Source organism: Saccopteryx leptura, chromosome 4, assembly GCF_036850995.1.
Source record: "Saccopteryx leptura isolate mSacLep1 chromosome 4, mSacLep1_pri_phased_curated, whole genome shotgun sequence".
NCBI classification, from domain to species: Eukaryota; Metazoa; Chordata; class Mammalia; order Chiroptera; family Emballonuridae; genus Saccopteryx; species Saccopteryx leptura.
The window spans coordinates 191,012,619-191,035,271 of NC_089506.1; the positions used below are offsets into that span (position 1 = coordinate 191,012,619).

The window sequence follows — 22,653 nt, forward strand, 5'->3', positions numbered from 1 at the left end:
GCACTCTCAGCAAATGGTGAGGCTCCATTGACACTTCTAATGCTAGGGACAGGAGGAGCCAAGGCAGGGGACCCTACTTCTAAGGCTGCAAACCTTGCACACCATATCTGGACAATATGCTGGGCTTTGGGCTCAGCAACTTACTCTTCTATCCATATCATATGACCTTGAGCAACTCCCTTTCCTCTCTGTGCCTCACTAGTTTTAAAAAATATTTTATTTTTAAAATTTTTATTTATTGATTTTAGTGAGAGAAGAAGGGAGAGAGAGAATGAGAGAGAGAGAAAGAAACAGGAACATCGATCTGTTCCTGTGGGTGCCCAAACGGGATCAAATTGGCAATCTCTGTGCTGTGGGATGATCCTCTAACCAACTGAGCTATCCAGCAAGGCTGTGCCTATTTCTGTCTCCACATGTGTGTGAACTGTAAGGGCCTAGGGATCCGTGAGTTGCTAAAGCTGTGGTCATGTCGAGTTGGGCTTGTGTAACGCCAGGCTCAATTATACCGGGGTCTTCATGTGGGCAGGCCTCAGTGCTGGGGAATTGAGAGGGCCAAGAGTCTGCCGTCAACATCTGGAGGGTCCCCAGGGGGAAAGCATGAACTGAGACCCCCAGCATCCACCTCCCAAATGCTCCTCCTCCTGCTCAGGACTCTTGGAGTGTGTGCTTCCCATTGACTGACTGGCTCTACATCTTGGCCGTGGCTGGGGGTCTTGACGTTAGAGTGTCTCCTTTTCTGATCTGCCTCTAAAATGCTGTGTGATTGAGCTGGTCATTTGATCCCTGTGAGTTGCAGACAGCAGTAAGCAGCAGAACCCAGAAATCCCCTCGGGGTTCAGCCCTGTCCTGGGATGGGATAACAAAGAGATAGTGGGGGCCAGAATCTCACTGGCCTAGTCTCAAGACCAGGATAGCTTTTTCTCCTCTTGCATGGGAGTGTCTGGCTTTGAATCCCTCACCTGAACTAAACTCTCTCAGGTGTCTTCAGCTCCCTCTTCTAGGGCCTGCTTAGGATCTGAGTCCTGGCACAAAAGGTGCCAGCCTGTCCCTGTCATGCCCAGCCACCTTATACTGTACAAAGCTGAGGAAACACAGGAAGTTCACTGGTCTAGGAAGGTCCCTGGGTGGCTGGGACAAGTCTCTCCCTCCCTGGGTTGCCAGCTTCTCTCCAAGGTTTTTTATAGACAGGGACCCAGAAGCACATCTCACTTTTTTTAAATTTGAAAGCTGAGGGCTGTACTCCAGGGTAGGGAGGAGGGATGGTTGCTTCTGCAGATTTGGCAGCTGTTGGCATGGGAAACATTCTTTAAGAGTTATCTTCCCTTTTAAATTCTGATTACAAAGGAAAAAATAAGTATATAGACATATGTATACGATTAATGTTCACTTGAGACTCAAAAACCATTTCTGCATTAGGAGAGGCTCCCACAGTAACGCACAAAAGCAAAATTCTAGAATAACAGAGAAGATAGAAAAAACTCAGAGATAGTTTGCATTTCTGTACGTTATAAAGGAAAAAGGAAAAGAAAATACAAACAAAAACAAAATAACAGGAAAAGTTACATAAACTTTCCCACCCTCTTCCCTTGCCACTAAACGAAAAATGGAATCACAATATTACCACGTTTCAAATGGGAGGCTAAAAAAAAAACAAAAACAAAAACATAGGTGGGGTTAAAAATGGTGAGCTTTCCTTTTTCCATTTGTCTCTCTCTCTTTTTTTAAAAGGTAGAATCCAAGAATACCACCCCCAGTGCTTTTTCCAAAAAACATTTTTGGTTAATGGCAAAGTCTATGACCCCCTCTCACCTCCCTGGAGGCGAAAGAGAATTAGCCTCATTTCACTTTTAGGAGAAGGTTTATGGGCAAGGAGGGGTTCTGGGTGCAGGTAAGAGGCAGGGGATGTTCAGCAGTCCCTAATCTCCCAGAGCCCGGAGGGTAAGGAGGATTTGGGGACCATGTTTTGTGAAAGGATTAATAAAGTTTCGTCTCCTAGAAAACTCCCAGGGAAATGTAAAAATGGGGTCCCATTTTGGGAGAGAGACAAGATTGGGGTGCTGCCGAGGCTTCTTCCCCATGCCAGAGGCTAGGCCACTTTCCTTGACTGCTTGTTTCCTGGGGTCTACCTAGTGGCAGTGGCTATTTTGTCTGTATGTGCCCAGGACTCTTGTGGGGGCTACTTCTCAGGAGTCCAAGGCTGGGGAGCCTGGGGGGGGGAACCGTAAGTGGGAAGGAGCCTCTTATCCACCCCAACTGGAAGGAATATGCTTTTCTGTACCTCTAGGAGGGGAGGCACATGAGAATGTGGAACTTCCCTGAGAAAGTGTTTGGGCCACTATGTTGTTAAGGCCCTGTGCCCATGGAGGTGGGTGGGTGCCCAGTTGGTCATCAAGTCTCAGGACCTGTCTCTGTCCTGGCTGCCCTCAGCTACTTCTGCATTCCCTCTCCCACACCCAGGACAGATCCAGGGACATTGGAATGATTCTCCCCACATGGCCTGACCAGGCAGGCACCTCAGAGCTCAGGAGCCTGGCACCCTGTCCAGATGGGGCAGTTTCCAGATAGGCAATGTCCTTAAACGAAAATTAACCTTGAGACCAAGAGCCTTTTGTCAGGTGCCTTTGGTTTTCCTTTCCTTGCTGAGGCCGGGGACTAAGAGTATTTGAGGGAAAAAAAGGGTGTGAAAGGAAAACAGCCAAAAATCAAAATGAGACTGACCAACATGTACATGTTTGCTGCTGAGACCTGAGGTCTGGGGAGGGGCAGCTCCCCTCTCCTGCCGTGTCTGGGCAATCCATGGGTCTAGGGGGGAAACCTGCAAACTGCCCATCCTAAGTCCCCTGTACCCAGTCAGTGCCCTTGCAAGTGCTGCATCCCCTTCTCCCTGGCGGGTCCTCTACACTGTACTCTAAGATCAACAGACAACAGGGGGCTAATGAGCCTCCGCTGGGAAGTGGGATAACTCCCACCCTAGTTCAGACCATCCAGCTGCGAGCTCCTACAATCTCCCCATCTGCCTGTGGGTCTCAAGCAATCTATGCCCCTCCTGGAAGATGGATGGGGACAGTTTGGGGGGTAGTGTTGGTGTGGTATCCCCAAAAGCAATGGGTACACTGGGATGTGCCTTAGGAAGGATGGGGGGAACTCCCAGGTTTGAGACACCTGTCCAAGCAAGGACAGTGCCTTGGAAAGGAAAGACTGTCCCTGGAGCAGGGACTTGAGAAATGCAGCTCTACTGTGGCAAGGGAACAGATGAGAGGAGGAACCTGAGAGAGGGGAAAGGGGCTAGTGAGAGGGTTGAGGGACAGAAAGCACTCTGAGATAGGGGAAAGAGCTTGGTGAGGAGAGGGAGGCTCAGGGCCCAAGTGATGTCCAGGGGAGTCCTGTCTCCTGAGTCCTGTTCCAATGGTCATGTCCCCTCCCAACTCAATATGCTTGGGGGAGAAAGGCAAGAGACCCTGTTTCCTCTTCAGCTCCTTACTCAAGTGGCTGAGTGTCCCCGTGGTCAACCCTCTCTGGCCTTCAGTTTGCCAAGCTCAAGGGTGGCCTGCAGGCACCCCAGCCCCAACCCCACCCGGGACACTAGGGCCAGGCGGCGTAACAACCAAGCAATCCTGGCCGCCCTGGTTCTAGGGAGGGCGCATGGGAGGGAGGCGTGCAGCCCCCTCACCCGTTACACACTCACTGTCCCCTGGCAGAGACTCGCCTCGCCCCAGCACGGCGCAGCCCGCGCGGCGCGGGAACCTTCTGCAAAGCCAGGCGTACGTACATCGGGCGGGCTGTGCGCCGATCCGGCGCGGCCCCCGTGGACTCCGCTCCGCTGCCTGCTGCCTCCGTTCTGCTGGGGCGACCCCCAGTCGCTGCCGCCCGACAAGGAAGGAGGAGATCGGCTCCCGCTGGACCGCTGGCTGCCTGTCTTTCGACCTTCGTCTCGGTGCTTGGGGCTTAGCCTGGGGGAAGCACATGGAGGGAGCCGGCGTGAGATGCCCCTCTACAAGAGACCCCTGCCGTGCCGGAAGGACAGCCCCTTACCAGCTCTTGCACTAGGCTGGGAACCTTTCTGTTTAGAGAGCAAGGCCCCTGTCACACTGCCTTGATTTCCATTCAAGGTCTGGGGCGTCTAGCCCAGTTCCAGATTGCAGCTGACATTGACCTGGTAAACTACCCACTGATTAATTGCTGTTCTATCAGCCTGGCTCCCAGCACTTGGGGATGTTTAATATGCAAGTCTGCTCCCCACAACAGAGCTCAACCACATCTTGAGCGCTCTCAGTGGCCTAGAACCTACCTGCTGGGTGATCTGGAATCACTGTCTTGGGAGGAGAGTGAGGCGCTGTGGGAACTTCCACTGCTGTGGTGATGGGACCTCCGGCCTGGGGACTCGTGTGGCCTGGGAGAGAAATCAGCCTGTACCTAGGTTCTGCTTGACCATCCCCATGGAGGATCCCTGTGAAGGCCTGATGGAAGTCACTGCTGACCAATATCCCTCCTACCCACACCCAGTCTCCTAAAAAATAACACAAAGACTGATCACAATGTTACAAAGCCAAGCTAGTAGTACCTGTGGGTCATTTGTTGGAATTAGGCAAAGGTACTCTTTTCTCTAGATGGCACCAGCCCCCCATTATCTCACTCATCCCTCAGGTGTTGCTTTTGTGACTTTGGAGAGGTGCAGGGAGTTACAAGGGCTGAGCTTGAAAAGACCCTGTTCTGGGAGGCAAGAGGCCTGGGTTCCCGTTCCAGCTCGGCCATCTCTCATGGGAACTCTTGCTTACTTTCTGAGTCTGAACTGTTTCTGTCCGAGCAGGCAGTTCAAAATGAACTATCTGGCTTACTTTCTCAGTCTGAACTGTTTCTGTCCGAGCAGGCAGTTCAAAATGAACTATCTGGCTCACTTTCTGAGTCTGAACTGTTTCTGTCCGAGCAGGCAGTTCAAAATGAACTATCTCCCAGAGCCCAATTCTGTGATTCCAAAAGGCCAGATTGCTGTGTGGGGGAGGGGAGAGGGGCCGAGGGACTGGAGAATGGGAGAGAGTGCTCACCTCTTCTTCTCTTTGTTCTTCTCTTTTCTTTTGCTCTTGGAGCTTCGAGATCTACAGAAAGCAGAGACTAGGTGACAGCACAGCCTGAGTCAGGTAGGAGAGGGCAGGGCCTGGAGCCCTGAAGCTGGGCGGGCTGTGCCTAGGTGTGAACCTGAGATTTGTCCCTCTGTCTGACCCGATCCTCCCTGGCAGGTATGGAATTGCCCAGCTCACCCCACTGCTTTGGTTTCTTCCACTTAGCCAAGCCTGTCCCCTCCTGCAGTAAGGCCTGGCCCATGAGCAACTCCTGCCTGGACCCTAACTGTGTTCCTTCTGGGAGTATCAAAGGGTGATGTGACCACAGACCCCGAAGGAAGGGTGGCTTCCCCTTATCTTCTGGCATCAGTCTTGGGACAGGCCCTTCTGATGAGTTTCTGGGGTGGGGAGTGGCCCCTCCACACTTCATTTGTTCCCTGCACCCCAGGTCTCCTCAGATGGGGTCCTCCCAGGCTAAGCCCAAACCTCCTGCTTCACTGTCCTCTAGACGGTGGCCTAGCCCAGGGCCAGCTCACCAGGGGTTTAAAAAAGAAATGCTTGCCCTAGCTGAATAGCTCAGTTGGTTAGAGCATTATCCAGATCACAAAGGTCGACAGTTCGATCCCTGGTCAGGGCACATACAGGAACAGATTAGTGTTCCTTTCTCTCTCTCCCTCTTTCTCTCTAAAATCAATAAATAAAAATTTTGAAGGAAAAAAAAAAAAAAGAAATGCTTTCCCTTGGCTGTGATCTTCCTGCCTTTGGGCATAATCTCCCTGCTTTTGGGTTACTGCTCTGGATCCCCATCCCATCCTCACCAGCTGTCTGTGGTGGGTCCCACAGCCCAGTTCTTGCCTTTGACAAAAGGATTGAGAGCCTTCTGATTAGCCCTCTAAGGTCTCCACCCCATGCCTGGTCCTGTTGGTCTCTCAGCGCCACCCATCCTATTGCCACCACTGGCTCAATCCATCCAGTCCTGAACAGATGCTTTCTTCTGACCAAAAGTGAAGTGATGCTAAGAAACACTGTAAGGTGTTTCTTACAGGAGTAGAGTGAGTGGGGGCAGGCTCGAGGTGTGTGTGTGGGGAGAAGGGAGGCAAAAATTTGGGTCTAGCCTGACCAGGCAGTGGCGCAGTGGATAGAGCATTGGACTGGGATGCGGAAGGACCCAGGTTCGAGACCCCAAGCTTGCCAGCTTGAGCGCGGGCTCATCTGGTTTGAGCAAAAGCTCACCAGCTTGAACCCAAGGTCACTGGCTTGAGCAAGAGGTTACTTGGTCTGCTGAAGGCCCACGGTCAAGGCACATATAAGAAAGCAATCAATGAACAACTAAGGTGTTGCAACGTGCAACGAAAAACTAATGACTGATGCTTCTCATCTCTTCGTTCCTGTCTGTATGTCCCTGTCTATCCCTCTCTCTGACTCTCTCTCTTTCTGTCTCAAAAAAAAAAAAAAAAATCGGGGTCTAGAACCCATGTTGCATGCTTTGGGCCTCAGTCTCCCCATCTGGAGCTATCTAGCCAAGCTTATTTCTAAATCCTTCCCAGGAATGATGGGAGCTGGCCAGAGAACCTGTGCGAGTTAATGGTGACTACTGCAGGCAGCAAGGGCCCACACTGGCCCATAAGAACTAAGGAGGGGAAAGGGGAAAATTGGGGAAATCGGAGGGCTAGAATTAAGTGTTCATTTAGGCTCCTCCCCCACCTGGCAAATGGCCATGAGTGAATTCCCACTGCAGGAATAGGGCTGGGGACTCTGACCTTCTTCAGGGCTGCTGGAAAGGTCTCTGGCTCTTATGCCAACCATGAGGATATGACTGCCCCACATCTTTCCCTCCATGCTGAGTGTTCTACTTTCGCCACCCTGCTTCTGCCTGGGCTCCTGCCTTTTACTTCCTCCTGTCCTCTCTCCCAATCCATCCTGAACAAGTCATTGTGCTGGTCAGAGCCCCATGCTGGCTCTCAGCCCTTCCTAGGCAGATATCAGCTCCATAGCAGTCAGGTCTGGTGGGGGATGGCACTTGCCCCTCAGATACTCTACCTCTAACCACAGCCCACCCACCCTGTCTCCTACCCACAGAGGCTTCCTTCTGCCTGGCATGCCCTTTCCCTATAAATCTTGGGTTCTAATGCTTCTGCCTTCTTAAGTGACACCTCTACAGACACACCTCTTGAACACTGGACCTGCTAGTTGTCTAAAAATTGTGTCAAGGCTGACTCATGAGACAGGCAAAGTTTGAAAACAACTGGGCTTCATCCTCCTCCCCTGACCCTCAGTCCCCTGCCTGCCTCTAAGAAGGAGTTGCTTGAGTGGGACAGTGGAGCAGGGCAGGACCCTTACAACTTCCCTCCCATTATGGCTCCCTTTGGGCCTTGGTCTCTGCAGGGGGACACTAGCCTGTGTTCATATCCTCCTGTCACACCTCTACAGGACACCACTCACCTGTGCCGTCTCTTCTTCCTGGATCCAGAATCAGACCTGTGGGGCCATAAAAGGGTTCTCTTGAGCCAACCTGAGATGACTCAGGGATACCAAAACAGCACAGCCCTGGTCCTTGGCCCCATGGGAGTGAGGAGGCCCCAAGGAAGGAAGGGTACCTGTCTCTGCGGTGCTTCTTCACACTCTTCTTCTTCTTGCGCAGGGGTGAGGAGCTCCCACAGCTGTAGACAGAGGGGGTGGGGAGGTGGGTTCTAGTGAACTGGGGCCCTGGAGGGGGAGAGGCAGCTGGAAATGACTGGGAAAGGCTGGGTGCCTGGGGCCTCAAAGCTGGAAAGGGGATTCCAGGCCATGAAGCCAACCACCTGTTGTATAGAATGAATCAAGGCCCGGAGGGTCGGCAAGGTCTCTGAAGGTAATTGACAGAGCTGCCTGTGTTGTCCCCTAGTCACCCGTCGATCCCTTTTGGCATTGTAAGAGAGGACTGTCTCAAACCCAAAAGTTCGAGGCTGTAATGGTGGGATTTCTGCCAGCTGTGGGGAAAAGCTGGTGGTATTCAAGGTCCGGGCCCTGAGGTGCCAGGCCTCCTGCCTCTGGAGGATGGCCCTGGGATCCCACCCACCCACAGACACGCCCTCCCTTGCCCACCTTCATCACTGACCTGCACTCGGACTCTAGTCTCCTCTTTTTGCTGAGGGCCAAGGGAGAAAGAAGGACAGTTGGGCTGTGTTAGTTGGGCCCCCAGACATTTGGTAGGGTCTCAGGACAGGGGAAGAGGAACCACAGATGAGATCCTAACAAACCCCTTCCCAGGTCACTCACACATGTGGTGGGGAGAGCAGGACTGCTGGGCAAGGACAGAGGGCACCTATCAGGTGGACTGATGCAGGGGTGGGGTCAGTGTGGCCAGTTCTGGGGCAGAGGGACTGAGACTGGGGGGGGGGGTCAAGACATCCGGTTCTGGGGGCTGGGGTGAGTGAGTGCCAATGTGGGGGTACGGTATGGTACGCAGTGAGAGGGGACGACTTGATGAAGGGGAGGAGCTCAGTGGGGGGAGGAGCCTCATGAAAGGAAGGGGGTTGAGTGAGGGGGGGTCAGTAACCGGGAGAGCACGTTGTTGGGGGCAACACAGTGAGGGGGAGGGATTCAACAAAGGCAGAGGAGCTCAACGAGGGCGGGCTCACAGATGCAGCGTTGGGTCCCTTCGGACTCCTGGGGGAACCCACCGCACCCCTCCTGCCCCAGCCGCTGGCCGGCTGCCCTCCTGGAGCTCTCACCGGCTGCGCCGGTGGCTTCCTTTCTTCTTCTTCTTCTTGGGAGGGGGCGATGCCGAGCTGCTGGACCAATGCTTGGTCCTGGTGAGAAGGAGCGGGGCGGGGCGCGGTGAGGGGAAGGGAGCGGTCCCCATCCCACCCCGGCCTTGGTTCTCCCCGTCGCGCTGGGCGCTGACCTGTACCCCCGGTGCCCGCGGTAGCAGGCGGCCGGGCAGTCGCAGTCCACCGGGCCGTCGTCTTCGTCAAAGGGCGCGTATTCCAGGCCCGGCTCGGCGCCCTCAGGCAGCCGCGGGGTGTCCGCCACGCTGCCGGCGACAGGGACGCTCAGCACCCGTTCCCGCGACCTGGCCGGGGCTTCCCGCTTCCCCTTGCTCAGCACAGCACCCCGGCCTGGTCCGCCCCAAAGGTCCAAGGAAGGCGTGGTGCGGCCGTCTCCGGGGTCTGCAGCCTCGACCGGCAGACGGTCACGCGGGGATGTGGGAATCCAAAGGGGAACCTTCCTTACAGACCCCACAACCTTAACGGAGCCGTATTTTGCAAAAGAGAAAGAAGAGCAACCGAGCCCTCCTCCCTCTAATTTCTCCTTCCAAGTTCTTCCTCTCTCATCAGTGAGCCCCCTCTTCCTGAGTCCCCTCCCCTCATTGAGTCCTCTGCCGGCATCGATTCTTTGTCCCTTAGTCCCATTCATTGCACCCCTCACCCAGCCTCCTTTCCTTTCCCTCGCTGAGCCCCCTTCATGGATCCCTGTCCCCTTTAGCCTCACTGCCCTATTCCCCAGCCCCTCTCCCCTCTCTAAGCCCACCCCCCTCTCCAGCCTTCCTTTTCCCTCATTGACCCCCTCACTGATCAGGCTTCCTTAACCCTGCTGGCCTATTCCCCGAGCTGCTTCCCCTGCCCACCCGACTGCCTCCCTCCTCCACAGCCCTCCTTCCTCCAGCTCTGGCCTCTTCTTTGAAATATTCATAGCTTCTCCTGCCCTCCTCTCACAGCCTCCAGCCTCCCGAGGCCTCGTTGCTCTTCTGCTGCCAGGCTGTCATCAATCACTGCCTGGCGGCAGCAGGCGCCAACCCAGCGCTCTGCCCGCCTCGGATGCTCCCCATCCATCTTGCAGAGCTCTCCCCTACGCTCAGCAGGGACCCTGTCCTGGCTCAGGAGTTCCCAGCCTTCTTCTGCCAGATTATTTCACCTTGCAGGCACTTAGAAGAATGATGCTTTTTCCCCCAAAGGCAGCTGGGCTTAAGACAAGCACAGTAGTTTAAAGCTGCAGATGTGCCCTCATCATGCACTGTCCCTGAGTCACACTGTGTGACCTGGTGCCTGTCATGCTCCCTCTCTGTGCCTCTTCACCAAGATGAGAGTGATGACTGTGTTTTACAGGGCAGTTGGGAGAATTCACTGAGGTAACAGGTGTTGTGCAACTTTGTTTTTTATTGAACAAGCCCAGAAGCAACTTCAAAGGCCAGGCTCCAGAGTAACCGGTCCCTGGTGGTGGCCTTCCCACCTTCCTTCTTTCATTCCATGCTAGCTAGGGTAGTGCCCCCTTCTGCATGGAGGCGCAGCCTTGCTTTTGGCAGAATTATCCTCACTCCTGGATGCCACTCACCTGGCTCATTCTTTCCCTACCCTGAGAGAGGAAGGCCAGGATTTGCTGACAGATGGTTAAAAACATGCCATCGGCTTTGGATTCACACAGATAGGTCTGGATCCAGGCATGACCAAGCTCACTGAGCCGCAGGGTCCTTATCTATCCAACGAGGAAAAGGATATCCCAGCTTTGAGGAGAGGATTAAGTAAGATTCTGTCTTTAAAGCTCCTGTTGTCCCACACATGGTCACCACTGTTAGATGAGGAGCCTCTGTCTGACACATACCAAACCTTCTCTCCCAGGGAGAAATCCGTTGTGACACATGAAAGAGATACAGGACAAGGAAGGCAGACTGTAGCTACTGAGGGAAAAGAATTTTCAGGGACAAATCTCCAGCAGAGCACCCACTAATCTGCTAATCTTGAATCTCAATAATGCCATTCAATTTCCAAACATCAACCTGACCCTGGCAGCCTTGAAGTCATCTAGGCAGTGCAGGAGGTTTTCCTGGGTGATGGAGGAGAGGCTCATGTCATCCCCCACCCTCACAGAGTCAAACACCCCCACATCCCTTCACTCAAATCTCTCAGCTCTTCCTCACACTCCTTTTGCTCCTCTTTCCAAAGCCAGTGGCCTCCCACCTCCTCTCCCAGAAATATTCAACTCCTTGGCCTAGTCAGGACCCCACCCTCTCAAGGCCTGTCACCCCACACAGCCCTCAACCACACAAATACCTGACACATAAAACATAGTCTTTAGCACATAACTTAAGGGCACTCCAACATTGTGCTGGTAAGCCACTGGGAGGAGGGGCTTCCATTTATCTAGACACAAAAATGAGGACGGTTATTCACAAAATAAAATAGGTCAGTTTGGGCACTGCCTTCTGCAGGGATCCTTTCTTGCCTCCTAACATCCCAGCTGAGATAGCCACTGCATGGAGACCCTCACTGAGCTCCTCCTTCCCCTCACTGTGGCCTTACCCCCTAGGACATCTCTTTTTTCTTCCTCTGTCCCAGGGACAGAATTCCCTCCCTGCTACCCTGGTCTCCTTCCCTGGGGACTTATCATTTGGCCTTTCATTCTTCAGTCCCTTCCGAGAGATTTGCTTGAGAGCAGGCATACGGTACAAGTAGCAGGCTCAGGGAGAAGCACAAGGTCTCAGAATCTTCCAGTAAGATTTATCCTGAGAGTTCCAGGGATATCAGTGGGAGCAGGCTGCCACCTCTTTTGCTAGTTTTGTGAGGCTGGTACTGATACATCTGCTTTGCAAGATCTCCCAGGGTTCTCCTGTCCTGCCTTTCTCACCAACAATAATGTTTTCTAATGTTTAATTAGTTCTCTGCAGTTCACAAATCCCACACAAAGCCACTTAGAGAAATTGCACTCCCCTCGTTTTACAAAGAAACTGGGGCCCAGAGAGGGAAAGGAACATCCCTTGTGGTTTTGGGACCTTTGCATAAAGAATGTAAGCTCACCTATGCAATTGGTTTTGAGATGTCATGTGCAAACAGGACAGCCCTTGACTTAGCTGGCTGGGATTCCTCGCTGTACATAACTCAGCTGTCCCCTCCCTACTTTATAGACACAGTTGTGGGAGTGTGTACTGAGATGTATTTAACGTTTCTTGCTCTTAAGTTCATGTTTGTGGCCTAGTTTGCTTCTCACCACATCCATGAAATAGGTAGGGGAGGTGCTCCTCCCCATGACAGAACAAACCAAGCCCCACAGAGCTGACCAAAGCAGGCCCAAAGAGTCCACTGCAGGGAGACTAAGAACACATCAAGGTTGAACACAGCACCACACAGGACACATGCCAGACTGGCTGCCATAAGCAAGGTTCTGACCTGGGAAAAGACTGCCTGTCACATGCTCTTCTTCACGCCAGCAATTTTTCTAATTAACTGGTTCTGTTTCCCATTAGCCAGCAGCATAATGGCCAATTGACAGATGAAGAAGTCCAGACAAAGGAGGGGCAGATCCCAGGCAAAGGCTCTGCCCTCTCTGCTCATTCACTCAGCCAGTGTGCCAGGCCTGCCAGGGGCCTGGCGGGGTTGGGGTTTGTGGTGGCAGGAATAGGGATGAGTCAGGCCTGGTGCCTCTCCTCTATCTCCTCTAAATGCAGGGCAAAAATATGATACTGCTTATTATAATGACTAATGCAGATGCCAGCTACTATTCTAAGCACTTTACATGTACTTAGCTCATGTAATCATTTAATGTTAAGAATAAGCCTCTGATGTGGATGCCACCATAAGTATTCCCATCCTACAGATAAAATAGTAAGGCACAGAGATGTCACACTATGTATAAAATTAGATGCATAGAAAAAGAAACACAGTTGCTCACTGTTTTAGAAAGTAGCTTATGAATTTCATTTTCTATAAACCTTCTGTCCCCAAAATTTTGTTATATTACATAACTATGAAAACAACTATTCTTAAAAGTTGTCGTTATCTATTAGAGTGAAAAGAAAAAAGAACTGACAGCAGGCACAAAAAGTAAAGAAAACATGTACATTCCAAAGAAGAGAAGGTTTTACTTTTATTCTGGGAATATGGGCAAAGTGGTTTTTAGAGGCAGCCTTGGATGATGAGGTGTTTTGAACCTCCAGAAGGGGCTAGGGTGTTTCAGGCTGAGGGCTCACTGATAAAAGGTGTGGGAGTGAGAACATGCAGGACACAGCTGGGAATTGCCGGCAGGTCAGGCTGGCAGTGGCAGTGTGATGCTGAGAGTGGGAGACCGGGCTGGGTCTAGAGTGTGGAGGCCTTGAATGTCAGGCCAGGGAGTCCAGACTAGATTGCCTGGATGTTAGGGAACTCACAGAAGGTTTCCAGGGCAAAACAGGAGTTCCCACATCTACTATTTCCAAGGATAAAAGTGTGCCCTCTTGCCACATCTCTGGGACCTCACTCTTCCCCTCCATCACTTCTCACTCAGAACAGAGTGCCAGCTGCTCCACTGTTCTCCCTGCAATTTCACCCATCTGATCATCTTCCAAACAGGAAAGTCCCCAAATACCTGTCTGACCACATCACACCTCTCAAAACCTTCCACTGGCTCCGGGATCACATCCAGATACTGCAGCAGTGTGATGTTCTGGTATCCAGTATGGTAGATAGACTTCAGGTGGGACTGTCATAAAAGTCCGTCACTAAAACCAGTCAATTCATTTAAGGAAGAAGAATGCTTTCTGGGGATAAAAAGCTTTTGGAGTGACTCTGTCCCTGTCGAGATCCTTTCCTGAGTGGGAGGTGTCAGGAACTCTTATGGTCTATAGAGGTTAAAATCTCACACACACACACACACACACACACACACACACACACACACACACACAGAGGTGGAGACCCTTTAGCTGGCTCTTCTTGGAGAAAAAGAGGCATTGAATATCTTCACTTCTCAAATTACCAGCCTATGAGTGGGTGTGGGGTATCAGGGTCAGGAAGCCAAAGGCATGAGCACAGGGACTGCTAGATGGTCAGAGGGCTTCACAGATACTCAAGAGAATCCCACAGTTGGCAGAGAAGGTGGAGACACCCTGGCAGAGGGGAATAAGTTAAGACCAATCTAGTACTCACCTTTGCCAAGCCCTCTTATCATCATGAGGATCATGGTTGTTATAAACTAAATGTGTCTCCCACAAAAAAGTTTGTATGTTGAAACTCTAATCCCAATGTGATGGTATTAGAAGGCAGGGCCTTTGGGAGGTAATTAGGTCATGAGGGTGGAGCTTTTATGAATACGATTAGTGCCTTTATAAGAAGAGACAAGAAAGCTAGCTGGCTTTCTTTTCATCATTTGTGGATAGAAGACAGTAGCAGTCTACAACCTGGAAGATACTCCTCACATGGACCTGGCCATGACCTCAGACTTCCAGCTTCTAGAACTGTGAGAAATGCATTTTTAAAAAATTTATTCATTTTAGATAGAGGGAGAGAGAGAAGAGCAGGGGGAGGAGCGGGAAGCATCAACTCCCATATGTGCCTTGACCAGGCAAGCCCAGGGTTTGAACCAGCAACCTCAGTGTTCCAGGTCAATGCTTTATCCACTGTGCTGCCACAGGTCAGGCCATTTTTGTTGTTGATCAGTCACCCAGTGTATATTTTTGTTATAGTCGCCTGAGCTGATGCAGACAGTGGTGGTGATCATCTATTAGTGACACATGTCTGCTGTGTGCTGTGACTATTCCTCATGCTCACATTCAATGTCTCATTTAATTTCCTCAGCAGTCCTATGAGGTAGGTACTAATTCTCCATTTTATAAGTGAAAGGTGGAGGCCCTGAGAAGTTAAGGTCCTGCTCAAGTCACACCGCTGGGGTGTGGTGGAGCTAGGACCCATAGCCCAAGGGGTTAACATTGAACTTAAAAGGTTGGACAGTTGTAGCGTCTGACACCAGAGCCTGCACTCTCCCTCCATTACCCCACACTCTGAGCTAAGACGTGAAGGTCCACAGGAAGGCAGGCACACGACCAATCAATCTGTCAGGTCTGCCTCCAACCTTGGGTTCAGCACCACAAACAGCTCCTCCCGGCCTCTGAGTAATCCGGTGCGCACCACCAGCTTGCTGCAGTCACTGTTTGGAGTGCTATTTTCACACCATTTTGGCTGCCTGAGCTAAAAGAAGCCTTCTGGTTGAACCCCTTCTCTCTGTGAAGGAGGAAACTTAGACTTTAGAGAAAATTGGCCAGCTGCCTTATTCTAGGCATCAGGAATGTAGCAGTAAACATAACTGATAAAGATGTTATCCTCAGGGAGCTAAACTTCTAGTGGGGTCCCAGGATCCTGCAGTCTATATTCTCCCCTCCCTCCAGAGCAGGTGTCCTCCTTGACCACCAAGTCTTCCAGATACTGCCTCTCCCAAGGAGCCCTTCCTGACTGACAACCACCCTAGCTTGTCCCCCTCAGTTTCCTCATAGAACACGCACAAGTCTGAAAGGTTCAAATGGCCACATTGTCAGGAGTTGATTTAATTCCTGGTTTCAGGTTACAGGTTTGTGTTTCCAGCAAGAGAGCAGGAGGCATGTCCCCCCTTGTCTCCACCCCCTCACTGCACTAGCACGGGGTCAGGCATGCAGCACAGATCCTCAAGGACATTTCTTTTAATGATGGAGACACTGCAACATTCCAATCGCGTATCTCCCAGTGTGTCCCAGTTCTTATGTATACACATCATTCATTCATTCATTCATTCATTCATTCACTCACTCAAGGAAAGCTAAGATCAAGACTACTGGGAAAGACCTGGAAATCATGCACTAATAGGAAAGAGGGAGCTCCCAGTGGACAGAGCCCGTGTCTCTCTCATCCTCCTCCTCTTCTGTGCACACCCCAACATCTGGAAGGGGGATTTGGAAAGGCCCCTCTGCCACCCAGATGCTGCCTGAGCCTACGTCCTCCCTTTGCCTGCCCCCACACAGGTGGCACTCACATGTGGCTCCCAGATCGGTCCTCCCTGGTGAGCATTCCCTCCTTTTCCATCAGCATCTGCCGGAAAGTCCTGACCTTCTGTCGGGTCTCCTCCTCAGAGTACCTGCAGGGGTGCACGGAGGGTGAGGGCTGTTCTCCTGACTTTGGTTCCCTTCGCCCCTATGCCCTCCCCTTCCCCAGCCCTCAGTCACGAGAACACTTTCCAGCTTGTGAAGATCCGTCCAACCAAGGTGCTCAGCTCTGGGGAAGCTCAAGGCCTGCCCACTTTGTACCAAAGCAGCCAACCAACCAGCTAAACAAACAAACAAACTATGGGAAGAGTTGTTCCCAGTGGTAGGGAGACCAACTAGGTTAGGCTATGCCCTTCCTCCCAGCCCTCATCCACCCAGGGCAGGACTTCCTCCCACATACAGGCTACAGTCACTCCCTGGACACATTTGAGGGAGAAGTGAGAATCCATGGTTTTTTCTGCTTTCCTGGCCTCAAGGACATCTGATCCTTACAATAGCCTTGGGAGGTCCTTAGAGCATCTCCACCTCTGCAAGATAAAGGCTACCAAGTAGCTTGCTGGGGATTCCAGTGCTAGATCCATTGTTTCCCGGCTGTCCAGCTCCCCTGAGTTTCTCCCTCCAGCAGGTGTCCATGCTGCCCGGGTGTGTGTGTGGGTCTTTGCTCACCCTGTGCCAGGGACACAGCAGGTATCCATCCAGTGGCTGCTGCTGAATGAATCTTGCAGCCCCCAACCCCCACCCTCATTCCTTCCTAGGCAGCAGGTCATTGTCCCGGACAGAAAACATGGTGTCAAATAGAAATGGGGTCCTGTCTTGTCTCCATCATCCATTCACCATTCACCCTCTATCCACAAAGTAGGCCCAACCCTCCTACTCAGCCTCTTCATGAAAAGAGTACATTGTTTCCTCTTAGGGACTCCATATCTTTTCTCCATCCCTTTCTCCTTAATTATTTTCTTTCTTGTTCAACAATCATGTGTGGATTGACCCTGCCACTTTAGAGAGCAATTTGGCAACTGTTTTCAAAAGCCTTAAAAAACAAACACACCCTTTGACTCCTAAATTAACTTTCCGGTTTACTTTGAGGAAATAATCATGACTAAGCAGAAAGATGTGACTCATAGGATGTTTACAACAACAGCATGGATACCCTCTGACCAGGTTATCTGCTGCTGTTTGTGTTTCCATGGCAATCTGTGCCTCCTGGATGCTGGCAGGTGGTTCATGTGTTAGTCATTATTTGTTGATTCCTCTGTATTCTGGCCTGGGAGTTCCCTGAGGGCAGGGACCTTGTCTGCCTGGATTGTCATTGTGTCCCCAGCACTTGGCACCTTGCTTTCCACCTGTGGCACCCCATATTTTTGATAAATGAGTGACTGGTGATGGAGAGGCATTGAAGAGTTTGAAGGTTTGACTTTTATTTTGGAAAGGTGGCGTTGGCAGCTGTATGGCTAGAGGAGAAGGACCTGGGGGCAGGGAGGCTGGCATTGGGCTCCTGCGGAGGTTCATGCAGGAGATGGTGAAGTCAGAGCTAGAGAGTGGCCTGAAAATGGAGGGGAAGAAGTGGACAAAACTGTCTAGGTGGGAGAATGGCTGGGGCTCGGGGACTTATTAATACCTTGGACAGGAATAGATGAGAAGCACAACTTTTTAACCAGGTGTCTCCTGACCTCCAGCTTGGGTCTGATCCTCTGCAGGTTCAGGCACTGTGTAGGCTACCATAGGGAAGGCCGAATCCTGCTGGCACAGCGAGAGGTCCATTTCTCCAACTCCCAGCCCCAGCCCCACCACAGGGAGGATTTGTGTGTGTGTGCTGCAGGGTGCTCAGGCCACACTGTACTGACATTTCTAACCCCGCTTCACCAAGCTCTGGGCCTGGGCCTATGGCATCCACCTCAGTCCCTGTTTACCATTCAGCTGCAGGGTCCTTGTCCTTGTGCATTGGGCAGTGCAGAGCCCTCGGACAGCTGGGCTGGCCCGGTGCCCAGGAGAAAAAGGTGGTAGCCTCTCTCTAAGTAGTGGAGGGACAGAGAAACTGCTCCCATCTCACCTTCTCCTTAGGGACCAGCTTGTCATTGTCACCAGCACAGAGACAAACAGCCTAGGCCCTTTAAATCTGCTCAGCCCCTGACTCATAGACCCCAGAGGGAGACATGGGCAGGATGCACCATTGGCATGGGGCCCTGCATGTTTGGGGCTGGGAGGAGATGGCCCAAGAGCAAGGCTGGGCTGGTTCCCAGCTGGATAGGAAGAGCTTGAGGCCAGGGTCCAAGCCCTATGTCTGGGGGTGTATGGAGCACGTGATGCAGGGAGATAGACTTCATTCAGACCTGGAATAGGACATGTGCAGGGATGAGGCTCATTCTGGAGTCAGCAGGTCTAAGACAAGTTGAGAACTCCAGCATCTATTGGGGAGCGGGGAGGGGCTGGACTGAATCAGCTTGGAGGTTTGGGGAGGACAACTCTATGCCCCAGGATTTCGTGGTGGGAGAAGCTGGGGATCCAGGAATAACATCTGGTTATTGGGTAAAGAGGTCTCAAATGTGACCATCATCTCCCAGTCTCTCCTCCCTTCATATCTTTTGATATGAACTCTCTCAGCTGAGGCCACGTGGGACATTGATTAAGGGGTGAGGCAGGAGAGCCAGCAAGGCCTATTTTGGAGTCCTGGCATACTTCCCACCTTCTAGCTTCATGACCTTGGACAAGTCCATGCACTTCTCTTAGCCTTAGCCCCTACATCTGTGAAATGGGATAGTAACCAACCTGCCTTTCAAGGTTGTCATAAGGACTAAGGGAAATGATGCATATAAAGCTCTTGGCACATAGTAGGTGCTCAATAATTTGTAGTGATTGAGGACTTTTTGTTCCAGAGTGGTGGGGACAGAGGGTCTAGATATCCCAGGCTCTCTGTCTTTTTCTACTCCAGACCTCTGCCTCTCTTCCAGGAGACAAAGGCTGCAATGGAAGGGAGATGGTACCCAAACCCTCCACGCTCTGTGGAAGTGGAAGTGGCAGCATTTGCCAACTTAAGGCCATGCAGGAGGCCTGGCTGGCATTGGTCAAAGCCTCATACTAAAAGTCAAGGGCTTGGACAGGGAAGTGGAGATAGGGAGGACAATTATGTCTATCTTCCTTGTCCCCACATTACTGCATGGGAAGGATATACCAAATTTGTTGTTGTTTGGGGACTTCCTGGGTTGCTTTCTGGGGCTGGAGTGGGATGAGGGGATACTGTGTTTTAAAAGAGGTCCCCAGAGTGGAAAACATTTCATTCTACTCATCCTTGCCCCAGACCCAGGGCTCCTAGATAATTCCTTCTTTGGTTGTTAATTTGATTTTCACTGTAGTTCTGAGGGGTTGAGTAGCCTCACTATTCTCATTTTATAAATGAGGAAACAGAACAGGGAGAGGGGAGGGCTCTAAGTTCCAAGCCAGCTGGGTGCAGAGCCTGCACTGTCCACCTGGATACCACCACCATTATCATTGTGTCCTCACAGGAAGGGGCCTGGATGAGGGGCTGTTTGTGGGGGGAGGGAGGGTAGAAGCATCATATTGCACAGACTGGGGGCTTTGTCCCCACCCCCATAGTGACTGCAGGCTACAAACAGAGGCTACCCCGGAAGGTGATTCCAAATGCAGCATCAATCACCAGTGAATTAGCGGGCCATCCATCAATATTAAGAAAGGGATTGCTTTTAATGGGGCCAAAGAATGTGTATTTCTGTGACTAGTGGGAATATTTGTCAAATGCCTGAGAACCTACTAAATAAACGTAAATGAGCCAGTGTCTCTAGAAATGGATATTAATGACTGGATTTGATAACAGGGCAAAAGGCCCTAGTGTTTGTGAAGCACTTATTGGGGACTGGTTGGGGACAGAGAAGCCCTGTATGTGCCTTAGTCCTCAGGACCCTCAGAACAATTCTAGAAGAGAGATGTCCCTATTTTACAGAGAAGTAGTTGTGGCTTGTCCAAGGTCACAGGCCTGGGCTGGAAGTCTGGATTGTTGGGTCTTAGAGTAGCTGTGCCCTTCAAACACCAGGCTGTCACTAAGAGATGGGAAGGGAGGAGGATGGCGACTAGAGAGCTAGTTTTGTGGGAGACTCCAGTCTGAGGACTGCCTGCAGTGAGGGCTTGGGTGGGGGAAAGGGCACTGAACATCTGGAGGCCTAGTGGGTGCTTCTCAGAGAGGCACAGGTCCTTGATGCCTGGAAACTGACACAGACAAGGCCAGATGCCATGCCCTTCCACCTGAGGCTGCCCTCTTCTGGTACAGACCCTCCCAAGTAAGTGCAGTGAGGAGATTCAGCGGGGGGAGGAGGCCTGCAGAGGGAGAGGCACTCCATGAGGGAGGTGCCTTGGGGTTCCCTGAAAGAAGGGTTCTGGAGGGGGAGGGCTATCAGAATGAAAGGTTCAGGGAAGAGGATGGGGCTTAGTGTCAGGAGAGAGATGCTCAGGAAGAGAAAGGGGCTCTGTAAGGGGGAAGGGGCAGCTTCCAAGAATAAAGCCCCAAAGTCTGGCCCTACCTCCTTTGTCCCAGTCATACCTCTATTCCCTAACCATGCCTGCTGGCTTCCTTCTCCTGGACTCACCCAACTCAGCAGGATTTACAGGGTTAAGGTCCTGGGGCTCTCCCTGCAGAAAGGTCCTCCATCCTACCCTCTACTCACCCCTGCCCTAGGGATCTCATGTCTCTGTCCACATCCATTGCTTGCCCAGCCTGCTCTCAGCTGCCAGCTGGAGACCTCCTTTCAGTCCGTTTGCAGCAGCCTCCCATCCACCTCTCTATGCAGAGACCCTCCCCTGCCCAACCTGGTCCCCAGCTGGAGGTGAACAGAAAGGTCCCTGTGCCCCTTCTTTTCCCTTATAAACACCACAGGTGGCCCTGAACCCAGGCCCAGCTTTGAATTGCCTTTTTGATACCTTCCATTGGTGACTGTCTCTGTTTGAGCCTCAGTGTCTTCCTGGGCTCCACAGAGACAGTAAGCCATGTCTTGGCTGCCTCTTGAGGAGTCCAAGAGGCCTGGATGGGCAGACGAAAGTATGGTTTGGAAGGGTTGCTGTCGGCAGGCTGTCTGCCCTGACGCAGCTCCAGGCCCAATCCCATGCACTGGCACTTCTGATTCCTCAGCTCACAGACAGTGCATGTCTGTTGGGCTGGCCCTGCTCCCAACTCTGTCTCCCTCCACTGCCAGCCCACATGCTTCAAAGTACTCAGGGCAGATGCAAAAGGGAGCCTTGGGACTGCCAGCTTTCCCTGGAACTGCACAAACGGGTGGGCTTTGTTCTGTTTCTTTGCCTTCAGCTCCATGTGTGAGGGCTGTCCCATCTCCACTAGACTTGTGAGGGAGTTCCTTCACAACCCCTCCTTCTCAGCGGGACAAACTCTTACTCATTCCTTAAGGCCCATTCAAATGTCTTTTCTCAGAATCTCTTTTCTTAGCTCCTGAAGCACTTGACCCTCTCCTGTCCTGTCCTCTGAGCATGATTCTAATCTGTTTTGTGATGGAGTTGGTTGTTAACATGCTTGTTTCCTTTCTGAGATGGGGAAGGACTTTGAGGAAGTAACTCCAACCCAACTGTGGATCCCAGCATTGCCCAGCACAGTGTCCTGCACACTTTGTGCCCCTGTGACTAGTTCTGAACTAGAGAGGGTGCAACCTAAGCTTTTGGATATGGCTGCCAGCAAAATTCCTTTGTGCTGAAACCACAGGCAGCCCTCACACATAGTAAAGGTCCTTTGTGTTTTCTTGTCTGGCTGCAGCACCTGTTTGGCAGAGTCCAGGCAGCTCGAGGTGACCATTTTATAGAAGGAAAAACTGAGGCCTTGAATTGTCACCGATATTTACATGCCTTTCTTCCTCACTGGACTGCACTGGATGTTTTTGGAAGGCATGAATTGTGTCTCCTTGTCTTCTGTGAATCTGAGCCCAGTTCAGAGCTTGAAATAGAGTAGGTATTCAAGACGGTTTACTGCTCGAATAAACTAATAAATGAATAAAAGTTCGGCTGGGCTTGCAATGGTTCCAGTACCACGAGTTCAGACTCCCACCCCTGGTCCTTTGCCTAGCTGGCTCCAGGGTCCCCACGCTTGCTTGGCTCGGTCTTTGGCGCCAGCCCCGCCCCGTCCCCGCCCTGTCCCCGCCCATTGGCCCTGCCCCGCAGCCCATAGACACCCGCCTTCAGGCTTCGCAGGACGCTCACCCCTGTTCCTCCATCATCTCCTGCAGCTCCATGCACTTGAGCTCCACGCGCCGTTTCCGCTCGTGGTCCAGGATCTCGCGGTGCGCGCGCTTCACCAGACCTGGCTCGGCGGCGCGCAGCTCCTCCTCCGCCCGCGGCCAGTTCCCCGACGAGGCGCCTGGCTGCGGGAAGCCGTTCGCAGCATCCGGCGGGGAGGGCATGCTGGCCGCCCCGTTGTTAACTGTGGAGGACATAGCAGCTGGCCCCGGAGCCGCTGGCTTCGGCCCTGCGGGACAAACACAGGCACGAGGCGGGATGGTCACTTCTCCGCCACCTGCTAAGCTCCTCTGCGCGGGTTAATCCTGGAGATTTAAAGGCCCACTCATAGCTCTAATCCGCTTCCCCCCAGGCTGCAGAGGGGGGTGGACAGCAGGTTTGCACCTTTGGGTCACACCTCAGAACATGAGGAGGATTGGACACTGGGCTTTACCCATCTGTAAGATGGGTGAATGTTGGAGGGACTATAGATGGTCTCTAAGGGTCCTTGGCTTGGAATGGTGTCATTTTCTGCGACCTAGTAACCAGTGCAACCCTTTTTGCCTTGTACCAATGCCTGGGCCTGACGGCCTAGCTCCTGCCTGCAACACCTGCTTGCAGCTCCCCAGGTAATCA

At 52.1% G+C, this 22,653-nt stretch overlaps 1 protein-coding gene across 2 annotated transcripts in view; it reads right to left on the reverse strand.

The window, feature by feature from the left end:
• SRRM3 (serine/arginine repetitive matrix 3) overlaps positions 1–22,653 on the reverse strand; it is a 57,348-nt gene that overhangs the window by 11,779 nt on the left and 22,916 nt on the right. For both annotated transcript variants that reach the window (XM_066382354.1, XM_066382355.1), the window contains exons 2-11: positions 22,003–22,267; positions 15,786–15,887; positions 8,944–9,072; positions 8,771–8,848; positions 8,155–8,184; positions 7,655–7,717; positions 7,500–7,535; positions 5,043–5,093; positions 4,289–4,390; positions 3,770–3,950 (exon numbers count right to left, since the gene is read on the reverse strand). In XM_066382354.1, the coding sequence (XP_066238451.1) occupies positions 3,770–3,950; positions 4,289–4,390; positions 5,043–5,093; positions 7,500–7,535; positions 7,655–7,717; positions 8,155–8,184; positions 8,771–8,848; positions 8,944–9,072; positions 15,786–15,887; positions 22,003–22,235 (1,005 nt within the window). In that variant the 5' untranslated portion in view covers positions 22,236–22,267. The remainder of the gene's footprint in view (positions 1–3,769; positions 3,951–4,288; positions 4,391–5,042; positions 5,094–7,499; positions 7,536–7,654; positions 7,718–8,154; positions 8,185–8,770; positions 8,849–8,943; positions 9,073–15,785; positions 15,888–22,002; positions 22,268–22,653) is intronic.